Source organism: Centruroides sculpturatus, unplaced genomic scaffold (genome assembly GCF_000671375.1).
Source record: "Centruroides sculpturatus isolate CEXI.00-Female unplaced genomic scaffold, Cexi_2.0 scaffold106, whole genome shotgun sequence".
Lineage (NCBI taxonomy): Eukaryota > Metazoa > Arthropoda > Arachnida > Scorpiones > Buthidae > Centruroides > Centruroides sculpturatus.
Window position 1 is genome coordinate 537,474 of NW_019384517.1, and position 20,328 is coordinate 557,801.

Here is a 20,328-nt window from a genome sequence, read left to right on the forward strand (position 1 = left end):
AATTTGTTTATTTTTGGTTGCATGTTTCCCTTTCCCTATTTGCAATGTGTTAAAAGGACCTCATATAATGCTGTTTGTTGTCTAAGAATGCATTCTAAGTGCAAAATGAGGTTGTACTATATATCTAAATGATGATAATTGTGAGACTTATGAAGTTCATTGTTTAAAAACATTATTTCTAGAATTAATATGAGTATGTAACTGTTTATCAAAAAACTGGGAATTTATATTTAATATTTCTTATTGTGAGAATTGGAAAATTGTCTTTTAAAGATTACAATTAGCAATTATGTTTTGGATTGGATATATACAGCATAATCTCAAAGTTTACTTTATCTGTAGATTTTTTATTTTAAAGTTTTCATTTACTTTATAAAATTCAATTTTACTAATATAAATATAACATTAGTTCTGATATATATTTTTGTCATTCATTTGAGATTTTTGAACTTTTATAGAATTCTATTGTCATATTTCCAATCTGTATTTGAATTACTACTACTAAAAGCAAATTCCTATTTATTTTCAATATTCAGATTACTAGACATTTGATTTCTCAGCAGATTGTTTTATACCATCTTCTACTATAATTCTAAAAATTTCATTAAAAAACTTTAATTTTCCAATTTTTGGGTTCTTTTAGTTGATCAAAGTAAAAAAATCTTATAAAAACACTTGTTAATGAGAACAAATTGTACAAAAACAAGTTGTTTTGTGTCATTAACAAGAAGAAAATATTTTTTGTAGTTTTTTTCCAGTTATAAAAACACATTTTCTTTCTCTAAAAGATAAGCTATTTATTTATTCACTTACAACTACAAAGAAAAATGGTGGTAATATAAAATTTGTATTTTGAATGACCTCCTTTTTTTATTTTTTTGTTACTTTCAGTTATTATTATGCTATTTTTTTAGGGAGAAAAAAAGCACTCCTAGCCCTGAACTTCTTTATTTAGTCTTTATATAAGCTATTGTTCATTTTTATTTTTTAATATTTTCTAGACGATATTGAAATGACAGAAAGAATTACAATATCCAAACAGTTCAAAGAGAAAGTTGTTCAGCCAATTTTAAAGGTAAATAATTCAAATATTTATTTTTATTTTATTTTATTTTTATTTTAATGAGTTTTATTTAAATTTTATTCTAGAAACATTTTAGGAGAGATGAATTTTTAGGGAGAATTAATGAAATGGTTTACTTTTTACCTTTTTCAAGATCTGAACTTCTGAAATTGGTATCGAAAGAACTAGAATTTTGGGCTAAAAAGGTAAATGGAAAAGCTAATTATTAAAATTAAGATGAATTAGAATTTTTTATATGCAGGAAATTAGTAAGTTGATCTGGTAACAATGTGTTCAGATGATGATGGATATTCATGTGTCATATTTTAATAAGTGATGTTATTTGGGAATATGCTGAAAACAACTGTACTTAACTGCTGTACTTAATTAATATTAAAAAAATAATAATGTAATATTGTAAATACAGGTATCCCTTTATTAACGTGGTTAATTAATCTCTTGATGTTACTATATATATCAAAATTGTGTTAATCAAATATAGTGGTACTTTGCTACTTCACCACCTGCTAGAACAAATTTTTGGTTAATAACAAATAACATAGATATGTTAAAATAAAATTAAGTAAAGACAGCTGTTAAAGCTGCATTAATTAAAATTTCTGCCATGTATAATATTGTGATAACATATTGCTCTTTTTAAAGAACCACATTTAAAAAATTAAACATCCTGCTCTGACTAATGTAAAATACACATATAAAATAATTCTAATCACTTAATTTTATATGACATATTAGGCCAAGCAACACAGTGCTTCAATTCAAAAAATATTAAAGAATAAATTATTAACAAATTAATCAATTTTTGTTATAACAAACAGATTTTAATTGAAATCTGCTTATCATTTTAAGATACTGAAAAAAGTATAATGATAGCTCACATAACATAACGTAATAAAACAAAATTAATTATGAATTATAATATAAAGTATATAAACTTGTAATTTGATAAGAAATGATAGCATGATTGTTTGATTTATTAGTAAATAAATAAAATACAGAATTTAATAAAAACATTGAAGCTGAAAACATGAAGTTTGGTTAAAGTTTCCATTTTGTTATAACAACAGATTTCTTTTTCCCCCTCTATGAAATCAGTATTTTCCTATCTGATGGTAAATAGTAAAATTTTTTTGCGCTGTGATATCTTCAGTTTAATAGTGTTTTAAGAATTAAAAATATCATATTGTTTCTAATTTTAAACTTCTAAATACTACCAGAGTACATGTGACTATGAAGATTTATTTTAATTTAAACAACACAATCAATCTAGATTTGACATTTTTAAATACATTTCTGTTTAATTATTATTATTTCTATAACAGAGTTTCTTAAATTAAAAATGAAATTATTATTTTTATTATAAAGTTCTACATGACATTTTCACATAAACATAATAATTTCAGCAATTTCAAAAGCACTTTATTTTAAAATTATGTGGATATTTTTAACTTTTTACGTATTTAAAATTTTACTTACGAAATAGAGAAAATGCATGATGATGATTTAAACTTGAATACAGTTTTTTGAAAATTTACATGGTATTTTAATTTTATTACAAAAATAGGCTAAAGAAAAACATAATATTGAATTATCTTGGGAAAAGAGAGTATTAGAAGTTTTAGCTGATGGATACGATATTCATTATGGAGCACGCTCTATCAAACATGAGGTATTTCTTTGTTTTCTTAAAAACAATTTACACACCAAAGAATTAATTTTTTTCTTAACGATTTACAGGTTGAAAGAAGAGTTGTTAATCAGCTTGCAGAAGCACACGAAAAACAAATGATTAAACCAGGATGTAGTGTGCATATTATTGTCGAGGAAAGCTTATTGGAATCTAAGGATAATCTTCATTCTGGGAAGTTTCCAAAAATAAAATTAAAATTACATGAGAAAGGACAAAAAGGAAAAGGAAGCATATTAGATTTACCCTTGAGTAATAGTTCACCTCTAAATATTGCTTATTTTATGTAATTATACAACAATCTAATTAATTATGTAATTATACAAATACAAAAATCTACATGGAATATTAAAATATTTTAGAAATTGTAATGACTTGTCCATATAAATTATTTTCATTTTTAAATTTATTGTAACATTGCATAAAACAGAAAACTACTGTATAAGCATATTATAATTTTAGCCAACACATTTATATTGATTTTTAAAGGTTTTAAGGGTATTTTTATTATATAGTATGAATAAATGTACAAATACTATTGCATACGCTATAGAAAACATCCAATAGCGTTTGTATGACATCAGCAGGTTTTTTGTTTTTTATTCAGTAGAATTTTTTATATATAACTTTTTTCGGTACCCCGTATTTTAATAGCATAAAAATCGGAAAATTTGTGTTATATTTAAATATATGTGGCACACATGTAAACAACCCAGGAAAGCTGTCACCAGCTGTTCTCAAGGTCAACCAGATTGTAAACAATGTAGACTGCACATGTGAAATTTCATGCCTTGTTAAATGATAAATAGTCGACCCCCCCATAACATTGTTGATAATGCCATTTTATATGAATTCCATGTTGTACAAGTCACTTAGATTTTACAAATACGTGAGCTGTTCACAGCCCGGCACACATATTTGTAAAATCTAAGTGACTCATACAACATGGAATTCATATAAAACAGAATTATCAACAATGTTATGGGAGGGGTCAACTGTATAGCTGCAGGGAGTGTTTTTCTATTAAATAAAAAAAAACATTTTTTAAAATTATTTTTAACTTTTTATATATATATTTTTTTAAATAACTTTTTTAATAAAAAAATTTAATTATGGTAATTAAAGCACAGATTTAGTTTGGATACCTCTGTAGCAGAGAGGTTAATAATTTCAAATGTTTTATGGACAAATTATACAGTCGGTCTGCCAAAAATTCTCGTACTTTGGAGTCTGCTTGCAAAGACCTTGTTACCAGTTTCAAAAAATAGGACATGTTCTTGAAGTGAGATGTGTTGTAAGCAGTTTTCACACCATAATGGCCGTATGGACATCTTATCAAGCAATCCATAAACATTTAAAAGATTCATCAGAAACAAATTGTGACAATACTGACAAAGTAAAAAAAGCTATATTCAGCAGACTGAAGAAAAAACTTGAAAGCCCTGAATTGCTTGTAGATTTGGGATTAATGGGACATATTGGAGGAATTGTCTGCTCTATCGAAACAACTTCAATCTCAAAAAATGACTTTTCCTAAGGCAGAGCATCTTATCTTATTAATTAAGTTAAGAACAATAAGAGTTATCGAAAGTTTTAAAGGGAAGCCTGGTGAAAAAATGCAGACAGCTTTAGACTGCAAACTGAAGGGCAATTTTCAAACCATAATGCTTATTCCAAATTGTCAGTTAAAATTGTCAGGATTAATGCAAACCAATTCATCCAAGGTGTGGCAGACAGAATGAAAGCAAGACTCTGCACTGAATCAGATAGCAATGCTCAAATGCTTGAGGATATTTTAATAATAGAAATTGCAAACAAACACCTGCTATGGAGAAATTGAGGTAAGGATTTGTCAGCACTTCCATCTAGATGAACTTAATTCTCGCAGTCCTTGCACAGCTTTAACTGCTGACCTTGCTGCAAAATTCATACCAGAAAATTTACACGCTGTGGCTACTTTGCCTTGTTCTACGGCAGAATGTGAAAGAGAATTCAGCTTAATGAGCAATGTAATCACAGATTTAAAGTCATCTCTTCTGCTCATTAAATGTGTCAAGTTTAATGTTTATAAATGCAAACAGTCTGCCTTTACATCTGTTCAAACCTGATAAATTCATTAAATTGTCTAGCCACTGTTCTGCTATAGACAGTAGAGTTAAGAAGAGCCATGTTGCTTCAGCTACCCATGACGAGAAAAAAGTTCTTTGGGACGTATTTAATTAAGTAGTCAAATTTGAACTTTAATTTCAGTATTTTTGAAGTATTGTAATTTGTAAATTCCTACAGATAATAATAAATTGAAACGTGTATTTTACGCCGACAGTACCTTGCTATTAGATTTTTCAATTTTGCTGGCAGGAGAGATGGCAAATCAGGACGAGATAAAACATTAGGGTCAATGTCGACCAGAGTATACAGACTGGTTTTTACCAATACAGCTGTGGTTTGATGATAAAATATGTCTATGTCAATATTTACTACAGCTTAAAGGAAACTTTAAAATTGCATTATTTTATATACTAGAATTGTCAATGCAAAATTGCCATTTTGATTTTATAATTTTATAAATCAAAAAGTATATGTTATCTTTGAATTCCAGAGAGATGAATTAATTTTTCTTTTAAAATTACTTGCTTGTTTTTTTATTTTACATGATATTTTGTCTAGTGCAGAAACTTTAACTCTGATAAAAATCAAGTAATACAGTAGAGCGTCATTTATCAGAAAGCATTCCAGTTGGCAAGTTTAAATTTTCGCTAGTGCTGTGGCGCTGCAATCTTTGGCTATATCTTGGGCTAATCCAATATTTTTTTGTTGATGTGTGTGTTTTAGCTGGCAGCACTGGCACTTTTGTGTGGTGTTTTTCTGAGGACTGTGTGTCGTGCTGAATCGAACGTTTTTGATACTAGATTAACTTCTAAAGTATGATTTTTTTTGTTTTTATATTTTTCAATATATTTATTTTGTTTGTAAAAAATAAAGAAATAATTTTTAACGATACAATAGNGTTCTTTTAATAGTTTCTTTACTTTGTAATGCTTATCATTTTTTAAAGGATACACACAAAAGTTATCCAGTAATTAGATTTTAAATGGGTCATATTTTATAGTTGAAATGAATCTTCTGTCAATTCTTTGTTTTGGTTATTAAATTGTATTAGAAGGTTCATTTTTGATGTTTTATTAGTTTGTGTTCAATTAAAAGAATATTTATATATTTGAATTAGTTTTCACTCAAACATCTTGTTTTTAGCATGTTCTGTGACCAAAGATAGTGATTGATAAAATGAAATGTTTTATATTTATGTATTGCAAGTAGTAAACTGCAAATTGGAAGTTATGAACTAAAGTTAGCAATGCAGAAACTAGTGTTGTGGAAAGAAATTTTGTCTGAAGAAGTCGTCTATGTTGTATAATGTAATAAAAATGTTTTGGTTGTATAACAAAATGCACGATATATTGCTTTTGAATAAAGACAGTAAATTTATATTACTAAATGTCTAAAATGGAACTATTTCCGTTAAGTGTCAGAAATCGGGGTGTTATTACGTGGTATGGTTACCGTGTGAGACGTAAGACGACCGTTTCCGAACTTACAGAAATGGAGAACGGTGTGTTTGTGTTGACGGGCTACATTGTACTGGTGGATCTGGACAACTTTATCTGTTGTGTGTATTTTTTGGTGTCCCTAAATTACTTTTTATGCAGAGGAATTGGGGAACGAATTGATATATTTAAAACTAGAATAAAACTAACCTGCTTTGAGTAAAAATGTGTTGTATTATTTATTGAGTGACTTGTGTCGTAACGTGTTTTGGGCATGCTTATAACTTAAATGCAAATGCATTGTAATTCTAATATAATAATATAAATTTGAAGCTTATGGCATTATTTGTTATTAATTTTTGTCGTTTTAATAATTAACCTTTGTAACTATGAAACACTGTTAAAAACCATTCAATTATAAAAGACACTTTCCATGCTTTTCTGCATCATATCTTTATTAGAATGCATGTTTTTGGCCTCTTCTTGGGGTCTGTATCAGGTTGTAACGAATATCCAAATCAAATGTTTAACACATTAAGTGCCACATGTTGCAAATATGCAACATGTGGCACTTAATATATTAAAGCCATTTAAAATCTTTTGAAAAGCAAATAATTCTTAAGCTAACCCTTTAGTATACTGACACAGTCAACTCCCATTAATGCTAAATTGCTAGAGGAACAGTAGTTAATAATTCTGGTCTTTTTGTGCTCTCTGAGCAGTAAAGAGCCTAAAGCCACTGAAAGGAAAAAAACTACAAATTTTTTATAAAGCAAACTAATAGTTTTCATAGTCAAGGTCATATAATTTAGGGAGTTAAGGTTTAATAAGTGATTGAAATCTGAATAATAATATTTTGAAATATTAAATACAGTTAAATTTAATTTTTTTATGTATAAAAACAAAATGTTCTAAATCCAGTGTTCATCTCCAGTAGATAAAAGCAGTAACACCCCAAGAAGGTATGGATGAAAGCAAGGAAGACGTCTGTATGTCATCAGTTCCTTTTTAGAAATTCTTGTAACTTGTAATTTTAATTGGATATTTTTTTGTGTTTTTTAAAAGGACTTTTTAATTTCTGGTGACCAGTAGCCTAAAAAGAAAGGTCAGTCGCCAAGAAAGTGTGTAGTCTGGAACAAGAGATAAATAAATGGTGGTCCCTTTCTGGGCAGACTGTCTTCAGAAACCCATTCTAAAATTATTTTCAAATCAAAATGAGGAGGAGACAATATTTGCCATTTCAGTGTGGAGCAGTATATCAGAGTGGTTAAACAAAAAGCTAAAAGATATCTATGATTTTTTTTTCTGTTGAAGATTGTTTGAAAAAGTAGAAAATACTTTTTGGTGCAAAGTAGCCAAACTTGGCATCACTATACACACACACAAACATGTAAACTAGCATGTGTTTACATAGGACTGCATCCATTTAAAGGAATGAGTGTCCTTAAACTTTAATCCTATTTTCTGAGTATAGTAGAATGGTCGGCTGAAACCAGATGTTTGAATTGCTTTACAATCAGAGGTCAAACCTGTCTTTGCTTACTAGGAGAAGAAAATCTCTTCTACTCAAAATGGAACATTTATTATAGTACCCCTTTTTATTGTTTACATCAAAACGTATAAAAAGCAACCATTATTGCAAATAGGGTTATTTCTGGAGAGTTGTGAAGGTAATTTACAGTTTGGTTTAACTAATTCTGGTAAAATTTTTGTTTGCTTTATCATGTAAAAATTAAAGTTGTGACAATGGTATTTTACCAAGGCAATGGCAAAATTCACTTTATTGATATTCATTTTAAGGTGAGTTGACTGTAATAACTTCTCTCTCCAATACATTTTAATTATACATTCTTATTTTCTTTGAATGTTTAAAAATGATACTAAATATTCATTTTAAACTGCTTGAATGGATTTCTGAACTGAACAAGATTAGAGATGTTAGCATAAAAATTAACATACATATAAGTTAATCCAAGAACAAAGATCAAAATTTTGTGTATGATTTTGAATGTGTGTTTTCATTCAGGTGGCAAGTTCTATATTTACAACAAACTCTTGTGTCTTTCTATTATAACATTTGTATATGTTACAGTCAAAACCCGTTTTTAGTTAGAACGCATTTTAACTAGTTGAAACTAGTTTATACCGAATGTTTTTGTTAAAACCCGTTTTGTCTAGTTAAAACTAGTTTTAACTCAAATTCATTTTTGACTAGCAGTAAATTCAACTAGTTTTAACTCAAATTCATTTTTGACTAGCAGTAAATTCTAGTTTTAACTAGACAAAACGGGTTTTAACAAAGACATCCAGTATAAACTAGTTTTAACTTGTTAAAACGCATCCTAACTAAAAACTGGTTTGACTGCAACGCATAGAGTGATTCGGGGTAAGATGGTAAGCGGGGGAAGATGCCTAATTTTTGATATTTTCAAACGGTGACGTCACATATTGTCATGTATTTGTATGATGAATCGTTGGGCCAATATTGAGTGCGGAAAGCTGTAGTTGGCTACCGTTACTTCATTTTCTACATCCGAGAAGAATAAAAGCTAGATAAGAACGAAGTTTTTGTTGTGAAATGTTTCTAGAATAATTTTAAACTAAAAGTTAAAATGGAATTTATTAAAAATTGCTAAAAACAATTAATGTGTGATGTAGTTAAGGTTCTAAAGTTTCCATTGTCAGCTACCGCCGATCCCGATCGGACATGCTGGAGCACGTGACTCTACTAGGCATCTTACCCCAACAAATGGAAAATATGCCACATTTTTCTTGGGGTAACGTGCCTATTTTTTGTTAATTGATTTCCAATATGCCTATTTTTAATAAACTTTTGTTTTCTCGTTTTATTGCAGGATATGCATAGAAATTATATAAGGACTTCTCAAAAAAGTTTTTGGACTGAAAAAAGCTTTCAGCTAGCTATAGAACACGTTAGAACGGGCGGAAACTTAACAATACTTATACTGTGCTGTTATACTTACTATGAAGTACTTTGTACTACATATGCAATAAATTAAATTTGGTTAAGAAATTCAAAAATTAATTTTAAGCAATTATATTTGTTATCTTACCCTAATGGCATTTGGCATCTCACCCAGATACTTGGGGTGAGATGCTTAAAATGCCAGACAGTGAAAAAGTCGTCATTGCAAACACAGTATAGAATTTTTTAAAATAAACTCCAAACTTTTATTTGAAAGACATACTCCAGAATATGATATTTTCATTAGAGGGCTCCTAAACTCAAATTAGCGCTGTAATTTTCTTCATAAGCAAAATGTTAGGCATCTTCCGCCGAATCACTATACATAACTTTATTTCCCCCAAACATATTTATGTAGCTAAAATTAGTTTTAACTAATGTTAAAAGTTAAAACTAGTTTTATCTAAAGTCAAAACATGTACAGCAGTAAATTAACTAGACAAAACCGGTTTTATCTAGTTAAAACTAGAATTTACTGTAGTCAAAAATGAATTTGAGTTAAAACTAGTTTTAACTAGACAAAACGGGTTTTAACAAAGACATTCAATATAAACTAGTTTTAACTAGTTAAAAAACGTTCTAACTAAAAACGGGTTTTGACTGTAACATATATAATAATAAAACTAAAATTGTATTTGTCCAATAAAAATGATTATTAAAGCATTATATATATATACTTTATTAATCATTTTATTGGACAATGTACAGTGTAAATTATTATGTATATTTATTCTTTAAAGCTGTAATATGTATATTTGAAATTTAATGCCAATATAATGAAATTAGAAATTTTATTCAGAGAGGATTGTTTCCTCATATCAGGATTACTCAACAATAACAAAATTTCTTGTATTCATTAACAATTTCTCAAATTCTATAAAATTAGGTATACCATATCAAAGTTAAAAAAAGACCTTCATGGATTTTTTAAAATTCAGTTCTTGAGTGACAGCAGAATTTTCCAATGGGCAAGATCTACAAAAAAAATGCAAAAAAGTTACTATTTTGTAACATTAACTTACATACTTATTTACAAAAAATGCTTGAAATGATTACTTAATAACTGCAGATTAGAATTCATGTAAAAAACTTAGTGGTCGATTCTATTAACAATTAATAGCCAAACTGCAAATCATGCAAATCACACATCCATCCAAAGAAAACAAGATTCAGAAAGAAAAAGTTCTCCCTGTGGGATCTTGAACACATTCTTCAGTATTTATTTATTTTTTTTATTGTAATGGGTAAACAAAGTCTTATTATTTATTGTAGATGGTTTATTTTACTACAAAATAATACACAAACATTAAAAATTGCTATCAACTAAGAATTTCAATAACAGAGCAGGCTTACTGTTGTTATTCATTTAGTTTTCTTAATCTAAGTTTTTGATTCTTCATCAGTGGGTTGTTCTGGAGATTTATCATAACATTTTGATAAATTAGCTGAACTGAAGTCAAACCCTGGATTCTGTAAATTAAAAAGAAAGTATAAAACTATGGATAAAATTATATTTACTAACAATGATTAAATCTAGTACAGTGGTGCCTCATACTTCAAATTTAATTTGTTTCAGGAAGCCAGTTGAACTGAACTCAGATTGATTTGGACTTTGAACATCTGAATTGTTCAAAGTCTGAATCAATTTTCCCATTAGAAATACTATAATGGAAAGTGAAAATCCATTTCCAGACCCTAAAAAATACCCAATTTAATAAACTTAAACAGTAAATACACATAATTTAAGGTAAAAATAATTAAATGCCTTAAATAATAACATGAGAACAATAAAGTACTATATAACAAAATTTATTGATTGCATGTCTTTGACTTCAGTATCTTAACCCTGCGTTAGTGCACTGAGTTTTTTTTCGGCATTAGTGCAGTGGGGCGTTTGTCCACCCCAACATTTTTTTGGGTCCATAAACCATGTAAGTAAAAATTCATAAAGATTTACTCATTTATTTGGTAAAGGCATGTGTCATTATACATATGATTATATTCAGGTATGATTACATATTATATTAGTACATAAATCCACGAAAATAAAAAACAACATTTATCAAAACTCATTACATTAGATCTTATTATTAAACCAATAGTAAAAATCTAAATTGTTTTTTAAGCATTTTTGTCACTCTGATTCAATAGCTGACATTGTACTTTGGCACTCAGTGCAAATGACAAGCAACTTGCTATGTTTGGTATTTTCTCAATGTGTTTATGAAAGTCAGCCATTTTGAATTAAAATAAACTTAAATTATTTTTATTCACATTGATTATTATATCTATATTATAAATAATAAATGTGGTCACATTATAGTTATTTGAAAAATAAAAAAAACTAAATAAATATTTGTAAAATTTAAAAAAAAACGTAATTAATACTGTGGGGTGTTTGGACACCCCACTGAGAACTGTTGTTTTTCTTTTATTGGAATTTCTGCAGCATCGTAGTAATTTCTGAGCATGCTCTATACATAAAATGATGAAGCTACTGAAGAGGACACAAATATTTCTTGCGAAATCTATGAATAGTGCAACTTCTAAAACGTTGGGGGTGAAACACCCCACTGCACTACCCCAGGGTTAAACATGGCCACCAGATCCACCACAGAAGTACCACTTTGCTTCATGACAAGTTCCTTTTTAATTTTAATCATCAATGCTACAACCATCCTCTTAGGCTTCATTGCTTCCACACACTTCTTGGATGCCATGGCTATATATATAACAAAACACACCAAAAATAAAGTGAAAAGAAGCACCGAAAACACAAACATAAAACAAGAGATGCTTTCACAGCGAGAGTACTTAGGCACACCACAGATGACATTTATTTAGAAAGCTTATTTTTTCACTGTGCACATAGTTCAAATGTAAAGCATCATTTGAACTCTAGATTGAATTTAGCATTCAAACTCTGGATCATTTGAAGTACGAGGTACATCTGTATTATAAAAATTACTGTTTAAGAACTGAGTTTGTTATTATTTTGAGTTTTTCCTTTTCAATTTAATTGCAATCCACTATTTAAAAAAAAAAATAAAATTGTATCCACTATACCACTACAAACTACTAAAAAAAAGATTTTAAAATAAAAAAGGTATGATAAATAAATTTTATAAAGTACAAAGATTACATCTCACTTTGTCATAAAAAGTAAAAATTAATCACTTCTTTAAATGCAGATGATCTTGTTTTGTTTGCCTTATTTCAGCAGTTTCCAACTTATTTTTTATCGTGGAACTCTGACAATTTTTAATGATTATAGATAAAACATCAAATAGAAACACAAAAACAAATCATTGAAAATGAAAAAAAAAATTAATAATGGAAAGCAAATATTATTACTTAATTCAAACTAGTCATTAATGTGAAGGGTTAAACTTCTTTTCTTTCAATATTTTAAATAGTGCTAGTGTATGGATTTGTACCTTTGTTGGTATCCACCTTTTCAATCTCTGTCACTAGAAACATTTGAAGTACTTGCTACATTTTTCTTCAAAACTCCTCTTGGCCAATGCTCCATGATTTTTTAATTTGGAGTATACACAATACTAAAATCACTACAAATTTCTACGATTCTCACTACATTTTTATATGAAAAATACTTACAATAGCACAAAACGATTGCAGTGCAAAACTAATAATCTTTGATATGACCACTTGTATGCTGTATAGTCTCTCTACAACACTACTGATGATGAGAAAGTAATTACAAATAACTCTAGCATGTGTATAGGACATCATAAGAGGACTTGATCTGAGACTAGAGCAATTACACTACACATCCCAAATCTGCACTGGGACATTCATACATCACTAGGACTCAATGGGTTTTATTGTGGAACACGAGTTGGAACCCTTACCCTATTTGATTGCAAAAGCCAACTAAATCAGTGACCCATGGTAGTAATCTATTATTGAATTGCCAGTTTATTTTTTATGCATTGTAATAATTACTATTACTTAGTGTTTTAGATGTAAACAGATTATGTGTGTGACTCTATATTAAAACATATTTGAATACAAATATTGTTAAAATATGAAATAGTGCTGTTTTATTCCTTTGCAAATAATGTGAATTATTTGTCATAAAGGCATTCAAAGGATAAAAAAAATGTTTAATACTTTCAAAATCCTTGTTTTAAACTTCTAAATTACCATATTTACTTGCATATAAGACAAGATTTTATTCATTAAGCTTAATAAGACAGCTTAAAAAACATTTTTTACTGGATGCTCACCCTCTTGTGTTTAAAAACAAAAGTATTTTATCAGGGTCATTTGAATCCTTCTTGTGTATTATCAGGAGTAAAGGTGAATAGCAATAGGAAAAGCAAAGCTTTTGAATTAATTCCAAATTGAAATTCCAAAATCACATGGGGAGCCCGATATAAGTTTTAATCCATTCTTATGTGAAAACAGATGATTATTTGGAAATCAGAATTTGGAGAAGCTCATAAGTATAATCGATGGAGAGTGGATTTGACTGTTAACAATTGTCAAAAAAGGTTTCAGATTGTCCAGCTTTACATGAACAAATTATGTTGTCGATTTTACAAGATTTTTCTGTAAAATTTAAAATGCCAGTAATTTTTGCGGGACAATGTGTGCATGTACGTATATGTGTATTTGATATTTAATTTGTGATTAAACAAAATAAAATTAGAATTGCATTAATAATTCTAATTTTCTTTATTTTGATCTTTAAAGTCACACCTCATCCTATATGCAAAATTGTCTTGTAATGCGAGTAAATATGGTATTATAAAAACAGTATATTTTTAATGTAGATTATGATGGATCCATTAAATTATTACATTAATTAATATCAAAAGTTAAAAAATTATACAGTAAAGCAAGATTTAAAAAATTTTCACTGCAAGAAGTTTAAATTTTATTAATCTTGTACTAAAATACTTACTTCTATTTGAAACCTTTCAAGGTCCAACTGTTTTTGCATTTCAACAAATTCCGATGAATTAGGAGCATATTGACCAACAAGCAAAGATTGCCATATATGTTCAGTGTTTGGAGGATCTGATTTTACTAATAATATTGAGATACGCTTTCTTTCTTCTGTAAAAGAATGATTAAGTATTAAGGCTGATTATAACATTATTGATTATGCATGAAATCACCAGCAAAAATTTATTGCTTTTTCTATAGGAAAATCCTTTTCCAAAAGTTTTCAAAAACAGAAGTAGATTTTTGCATTAGAATCTTATTTAATTTTTATATTAATGTATCTTCAGAATTTTGAAAATTGAATTCAAGTTTACAGAATTAAATCAAATTATAACACAAAGCTGGTTCTATCTGCTTCCATTTTTTGAGAATTTTTGGAAAAGGATTTTCCCCATAGAAAAGAATTAAATTTTTATTGTCATTTGATGGAGATTGCATGATTAACAAGAGGTTACAATTAGTCTTAAGTGAAAATTTATTTGAAATTTAACTAAATTTTAATTATTTACATACCAAGTACCCATGTACTCTCTTCTGCTCTTACAGTACGACGAAGTTTACCCTGAAAAAATTGAATTATTTAAGTGGAAATATTAATGACTGATTAACTGGATATTTTTGTAATTAAAGCACTAAATAATTATTATGATTTGATATGAGGCAGTAAGTATATTAAGGTTATATGGCCAGCCATAACTTCATGACAAACAGGTCTGAATTGCAATGGATAACTAACTTCAGCAAGGAATGGGAATTACATTGCAATCTATATTATCCATGATGGGTTTGGATTAGTTTTGAACCAGAATCTTTTATTGTAGTAGTGTGATATCTTATAACATGGTCATCTGTCCAATGATTATTACAATCGATTACTATAAACAATTATTTAATATAGTATAATATAGTTAATTTATTAACCTCAATAGTTATTTTTCTGCTTTTATTATTTGTTGAAGTGTCATTCAAACAGAGCAATTAAGAATTGAAGATATTTTTCATTAAAAATAACATTATTCTTCAGATAATTATAGTTTAATATACAGCAGTGCCTCATACTTCAAATTTAATTTGCTTCAGCAATTCATTTGTTTATGCTGTACCAATGCCAAGTTGGATTTTTTAATATGATTTGAATTGTTTGTATTTTAAAGGTGTTTTCTGTTCTATTATAAAAACCTGATAATGATCTTTAAATAAGATAGAAAGTATTCACTTATTACATTTTGTTTTTTGTTACTGGATTTAAGTCTTTTTTGAGTTAATTACAGTAGTATCCAGTTTTTTGCAGTAATTAATGAAAGATTCTTTCTCCTAACATTCTTGCAACCTCTCATTAAATCTAAAATTTTAATTTTTTTTCCACTAAAATACACACTTTACAGCTTTACTTTGGCTTAGAGTTACCAGCATCATTAGCTTTGCATTTTGGTGTCATACTTATAAAATAATTACCATAAACAAAACAAAGTACTGATATTACATAGTATACAATATCAGTGCTTTCCTTTGTTTCATTTGATATGTTACAAAACAAGTCACAATAAAGCTTTTCCAGAATGAGAATGAGTATGGCTTTAAGACCTTGAAAAATGGCACTGATTTAACACCAATAAAGAATTTTTCATTTTTGTATTTTCCTTTTTTTTTTTTTTTGGATTGCCAATGGTGTAAACCTGAAATCGCATATGGCAAGGCAGCACATGGTGGGGTCCTACCATACACAGGAATTCAGACAATTTTATGATGACTAAGGAAGAAAAATAAACAATGGTGCAATCTGATGTCATCAAAGACTTGTATGAGGAAGGGTACAAATAAATTCCTCTGTCCCATTAACTGCTGACATAATACTTGAATGATACAAGGAGAAAAAAAACTGTGTGTGTGCAAAGAAGTTTTAAGACACCTATTTTTGTGTCCAACTTCAATCATATTTATTAACTGGATAAAGCCTGAATTTTAAGTTTCATCCTTGCTACATTTATCTGTCTTTGGGCAACATCAGCTTTGTACACTCACAGCACAAATAAAGTCCAAAAGGAATAGATTGTTATTTGCTTTAACCAAAAGCTCAGATAAAGTTAGCATCAGCCGGTTAATCCTAGCTTTATCCAATTTATGGGCTTTAGTCATAACATACATGTATATAATGTACAGATTATACAATTTTTCCTAGTAAACAGTTCAAAGAAGCCTTTAATTTTAAAAATATCATTTAATTTTTAAGTGTTTGGCGGAACCAAAAGATCAAAGAAAATTTTGGAGTGGCTTATCTCGAACAGACATTCACTCCTAACTCATAGTGTTTTTTTAATGTTTTTACTTATATGCGAATGGATTACAATCCTAGTGAAATAGCAATGGTGCATGGCAAATAAAATCACGTCTTATTTTTAATTATTATTTTTACTGTTGACAATTAATGGCTTAAATTTTAATAATCTTCTTAAGTCGACGGGTTTTGTTATTGAATGTTACGGTATTACCGGAAACGTAATAAATGCACAGTTTGAATTCGGAGTTCGAAAAATTCTCAGGAGATACGTCATAGATGTCACGTGACCGACTGACGGCAAGAAGCCATGTGGCTACGCTTTGTACGCGTCCGCCGTCCAATGTGGAGCTCCACGACGACAATAAGCTTTAGTAATGGCGTCTCGAACGGTGCACACTTAGTAAGTAGTCCTATGATATTTTTGTTTATAGCGCTTTTTATATGGGTAGCTCCCAAAAATTGTGTGCTTTGGAAACATCTAACAAGTATGTGTCTTAAAAAGAAAACGCGTAATGATAAAAATCTATAGTTTATCAAAAATTCTTGTCTCAGCTTTTGTAAGTTCTAGAGTATATTTACGCTTACTTCAAAAATTTGTTTATCCTTCACTTTGCAGCTAATGGAATTTGGTTTGATTTGTATTTGTATCTGCTTTGGTAAAGTTCCTTCTTCGACATCCACTTCTAAGAATACTTCTCCTACAGTCTGCCACCACTTCCCCCACGGCGTAGAAACCGTCACAACATTTCTTTTCTCGTCAAAATGACTTAACGACATTCCTTAAAATCAAGTTTACTTTATCAATATCTAAAACTTCGAGAATCTTCCACACTTCCAGTAATCTAATAAGCATTTAAAGGATTATGTCTATATTTAACAACAGATGGTGCAGAACTGCCAGTCTTATAATAAAGTCTGCTCCAAAAAACTTAAACCTATAATTTTTTTTTATCTGTAGAATCTATAATGAAATGTTTGGAAATAGATTAAACGATTTTAATATTTTTATTAAACTTTCTAGTAAAAAGGCAACTGAGAATACAATGAAACCTGTTAATGAAACCTGAAAAGAAGACCACTTTGAGCTGGACCTGAAGTGTCCAGCTCAAAGTGGTCATCTTATGCAGGTTTCACTGAATTTTGTTTCTTTAGTTTAATAGGCGTTCCTCGGATGGTTAAAATCATATTTTATAATTATATAATTAATCACGTTAAGTGCGCTGTTAGTCGAAACAAAAGAAGTAACCCATAATCATTTGAAAAGTAAGGTCCGATTCACGAAAGCGTCATGTCGCAACTTACGACGAACGTTCGTTGTAAGTTGCAATACGACAAAATTTGGTATTCACAAAACTTGTCGTAACAGAAAATGTTGTAAATGGGCGTCGTTATATTACAACATGGAATGGGTTGTAAGTCAAGACAATTCAAGATGGCCGATGAGTATTTAGCTTTTTTTTTTTTTTTTTTATCGACGAAATACGCAGTCCATCGAAAATGTATTGTTCATTTCTTCTGTCGATCGACATTTTGCTATCGGAATTAATCTGATACTTTTGAATATCAGAGAAACAATTTTTAGTTTAATTGAGAAACTGAAACCTCCTTGAAAAGTTGAAAACACTCGTACCCCTCATGTATGGCATATTCTCTTAATCACGTTAAAATTATAAACAGGATTGTTATAAGCAATTATATAGAAATTTTACTAGCCATTTCTTTTTGAAACGCTTTTGTAATCTCTCCATTTGCATCTCTTTACACTCTTCTCTTCTTCGCAAATTAGGCATAATCTCCAACAATTACTTTTTCCGCGAGAAATGATAGTTGGATCCATGCTATCCATTATTATTATTTTTATACTCTCGAAATCAGATCACTGATATTTTGTCGTAAATAGTAAATCGGGTTACAGTGAGTTCCGTGAATTGCAGATACGATATGTCGTAAATTTGCTGTATTTATAACGTCGTATTCTCGCGACGTCGTTAACTAATGACACTTTCGTGAATCCGGGCCTGGAACAGTAGCATTCCAACAAAAAAGTTGTAATATCGGCGTGTTAAAAGCAAGCGCAAAATTTATGCCTGAAAGTTTTCGAGGGTGCTGAGTTTGAATTCTTCGGCCAAAATAATCTGATTAGTTGATCCATTAACAATTGTTATCTGTGAATAGCTAGACTTAAATCTAAAAAAAAAAATTGTATGTCTTAATTAGATTCTCAGTTAGGAGGAAGCCAAGCCTCTTCATTTTTGCAGTTTTTTGCTTCTTCATTGTGTGGACAGTTTAATGGTACTTTCTACATGGCAGCGTCCGGCGACCACGGGCGTAGACGCGCTAGCGAGCGGAGCGGACAAACCAATACAAACGAATATATACAGTATGTCCAGTGTAACTGCGTTTAACGTGCAGCGACCACCAAATGATTCTTCTGCACACGCGTGCAGGAATCAACTATCAAGAAAGCTTGATCGCCGCTTTCATTGCTCGCGCTTCCAAAGAAGAAGAAAAGCTTGAACGTCTTTTATTTCACGATACAAATAGTGAAATTCACCTAACTGACGACATTTCTTATAAATATCGTTTCTTTGCCCATAAAAAGTTTTGATAATACAACGTAGAAAACTTTTTCATGGAAAGCATTCGAAGAAGTCGTCTCGCCGCCATTTTGTAAACAGCATATATCCACTCCGGACGGGTCGTTCGTGAGCTGGACGCGCCTACAAAGATTCTATCCGCCCGCGGTTGCTGAATGCTGCCAAGTAGGACGTAGTCTAACGCAGCCTTTATTTCATACACATTCTGGATTTAGCCAAGCCTATAATCAGGACGGCTGAGAGGTGAAGGACAGAGTCAAACTGACCTTCCGTGAAAAATTCCTGAATTAGATGCGAACCCGGATTACCCAGAGCAGCAGGATGACGCTTTTACTATCTTGGCCTCTTTGCAGTCAAATTATAACATTGTTAAAAATTATACAAGTTTTAATGCCGGAAGGATAGCCCAAGCAGATAAAGCGTCGACTTACCACTCTGGAAATCTGGGCAGTCAAAAAATTTCAGGAATTTTTCGGGTATGGTCCTCTCCCCAATATGTAGGATCTCGTCCATCATCACTCGGTTGCCCAGGCTGGCAGAACCCTTGATGAGCTCGGGAAAAGACTCTTAAGGCACACAGGATGAAGAGGGGGGAAAATGTGTTCTCCGTTGCCGCTCATCGTAGTGGTGACCAGACCCTAAAGACTGGGAGGTTCGTCGTGGGTTCGCGCCACGGTCGGACAGGCTGGCTGCTTGGAGTTTTCCGGGTTTTCTCCTTGCCTATAACGACTGAATAGGAGGCCAGTTCCCCATAAAAGTCCTCCCGGAAGGCATTTATTTCCCGCGCGTACGTATGGCTGTTCGATACAGCCGGCTAATCGGTCGCCTAGCGATCATACACATACACAAGTCTACTCGGAGAAAGAGCCTACATTGAGCTAAAATCTCCATATAAACACCATCGAAGAAGAAGAAGAAAGAAAAGAAAAAAAAAAAGAGGGAAAAATGTATATTTTACTTAGAATATGTCAATACAGTAGAGTCCCGTAAACTCGACTTGATGTGGACTGAGATGAGTTTTACGGCATAACAATGATGCTAGTCTAAATAGCGGAATTTTCGTAAAGGTATTATATATACAAATTCATATAGGCTACGTATTAACTACGTACTGTACATATAGTAACTATTTCTATTTGTAGTTAAATTTTAATTTAAAAAACTGTTGACTTTTCAG

The 20,328-nt window shown here is 30.1% G+C and overlaps 2 protein-coding genes across 3 annotated transcripts in view; one reads left to right on the forward strand and one right to left on the reverse strand.

Moving 5' to 3' along the window:
- LOC111622600 (caseinolytic peptidase B protein homolog) overlaps positions 1–3,111 on the forward strand; it is a 31,446-nt gene extending 28,335 nt beyond the window's left edge. Inside the window, exons 13-16 of the mRNA XM_023365011.1 lie at positions 1,002–1,075; positions 1,150–1,269; positions 2,649–2,753; positions 2,822–3,111. Coding sequence (XP_023220779.1) covers positions 1,002–1,075; positions 1,150–1,269; positions 2,649–2,753; positions 2,822–3,061 — 539 coding nt within the window. The 3' untranslated portion in view covers positions 3,062–3,111. The remainder of the gene's footprint in view (positions 1–1,001; positions 1,076–1,149; positions 1,270–2,648; positions 2,754–2,821) is intronic.
- A 7,539-nt stretch (positions 3,112–10,650) lies between these two features.
- Positions 10,651–17,589, reverse strand: LOC111622601 (nudC domain-containing protein 2-like). Of its 2 annotated transcripts, XR_002756302.1 has the most exons (6): positions 17,140–17,589; positions 14,790–14,838; positions 14,233–14,387; positions 12,452–12,553; positions 10,858–12,331; positions 10,651–10,772 (listed from the first exon to the last, which is right to left on the reverse strand). XR_002756302.1 is itself a non-coding variant. In XM_023365012.1 (4 exons), the coding sequence occupies exons 1-4, from the start codon at positions 17,329–17,331 to the stop codon at positions 10,683–10,685; spliced, it is 486 nt and encodes a 161-aa protein (XP_023220780.1). In that variant the 5' UTR covers positions 17,332–17,583; the 3' UTR covers positions 10,656–10,682. The 2 variants fall into 2 exon arrangements, 1 of the variants encoding a protein (XP_023220780.1); XM_023365012.1 differs by lacking the exons at positions 10,858–12,331; positions 12,452–12,553 and having other exon boundaries at positions 10,656–10,772; positions 17,140–17,583.
- Positions 17,590–20,328: the final 2,739 nt, after the last annotated feature.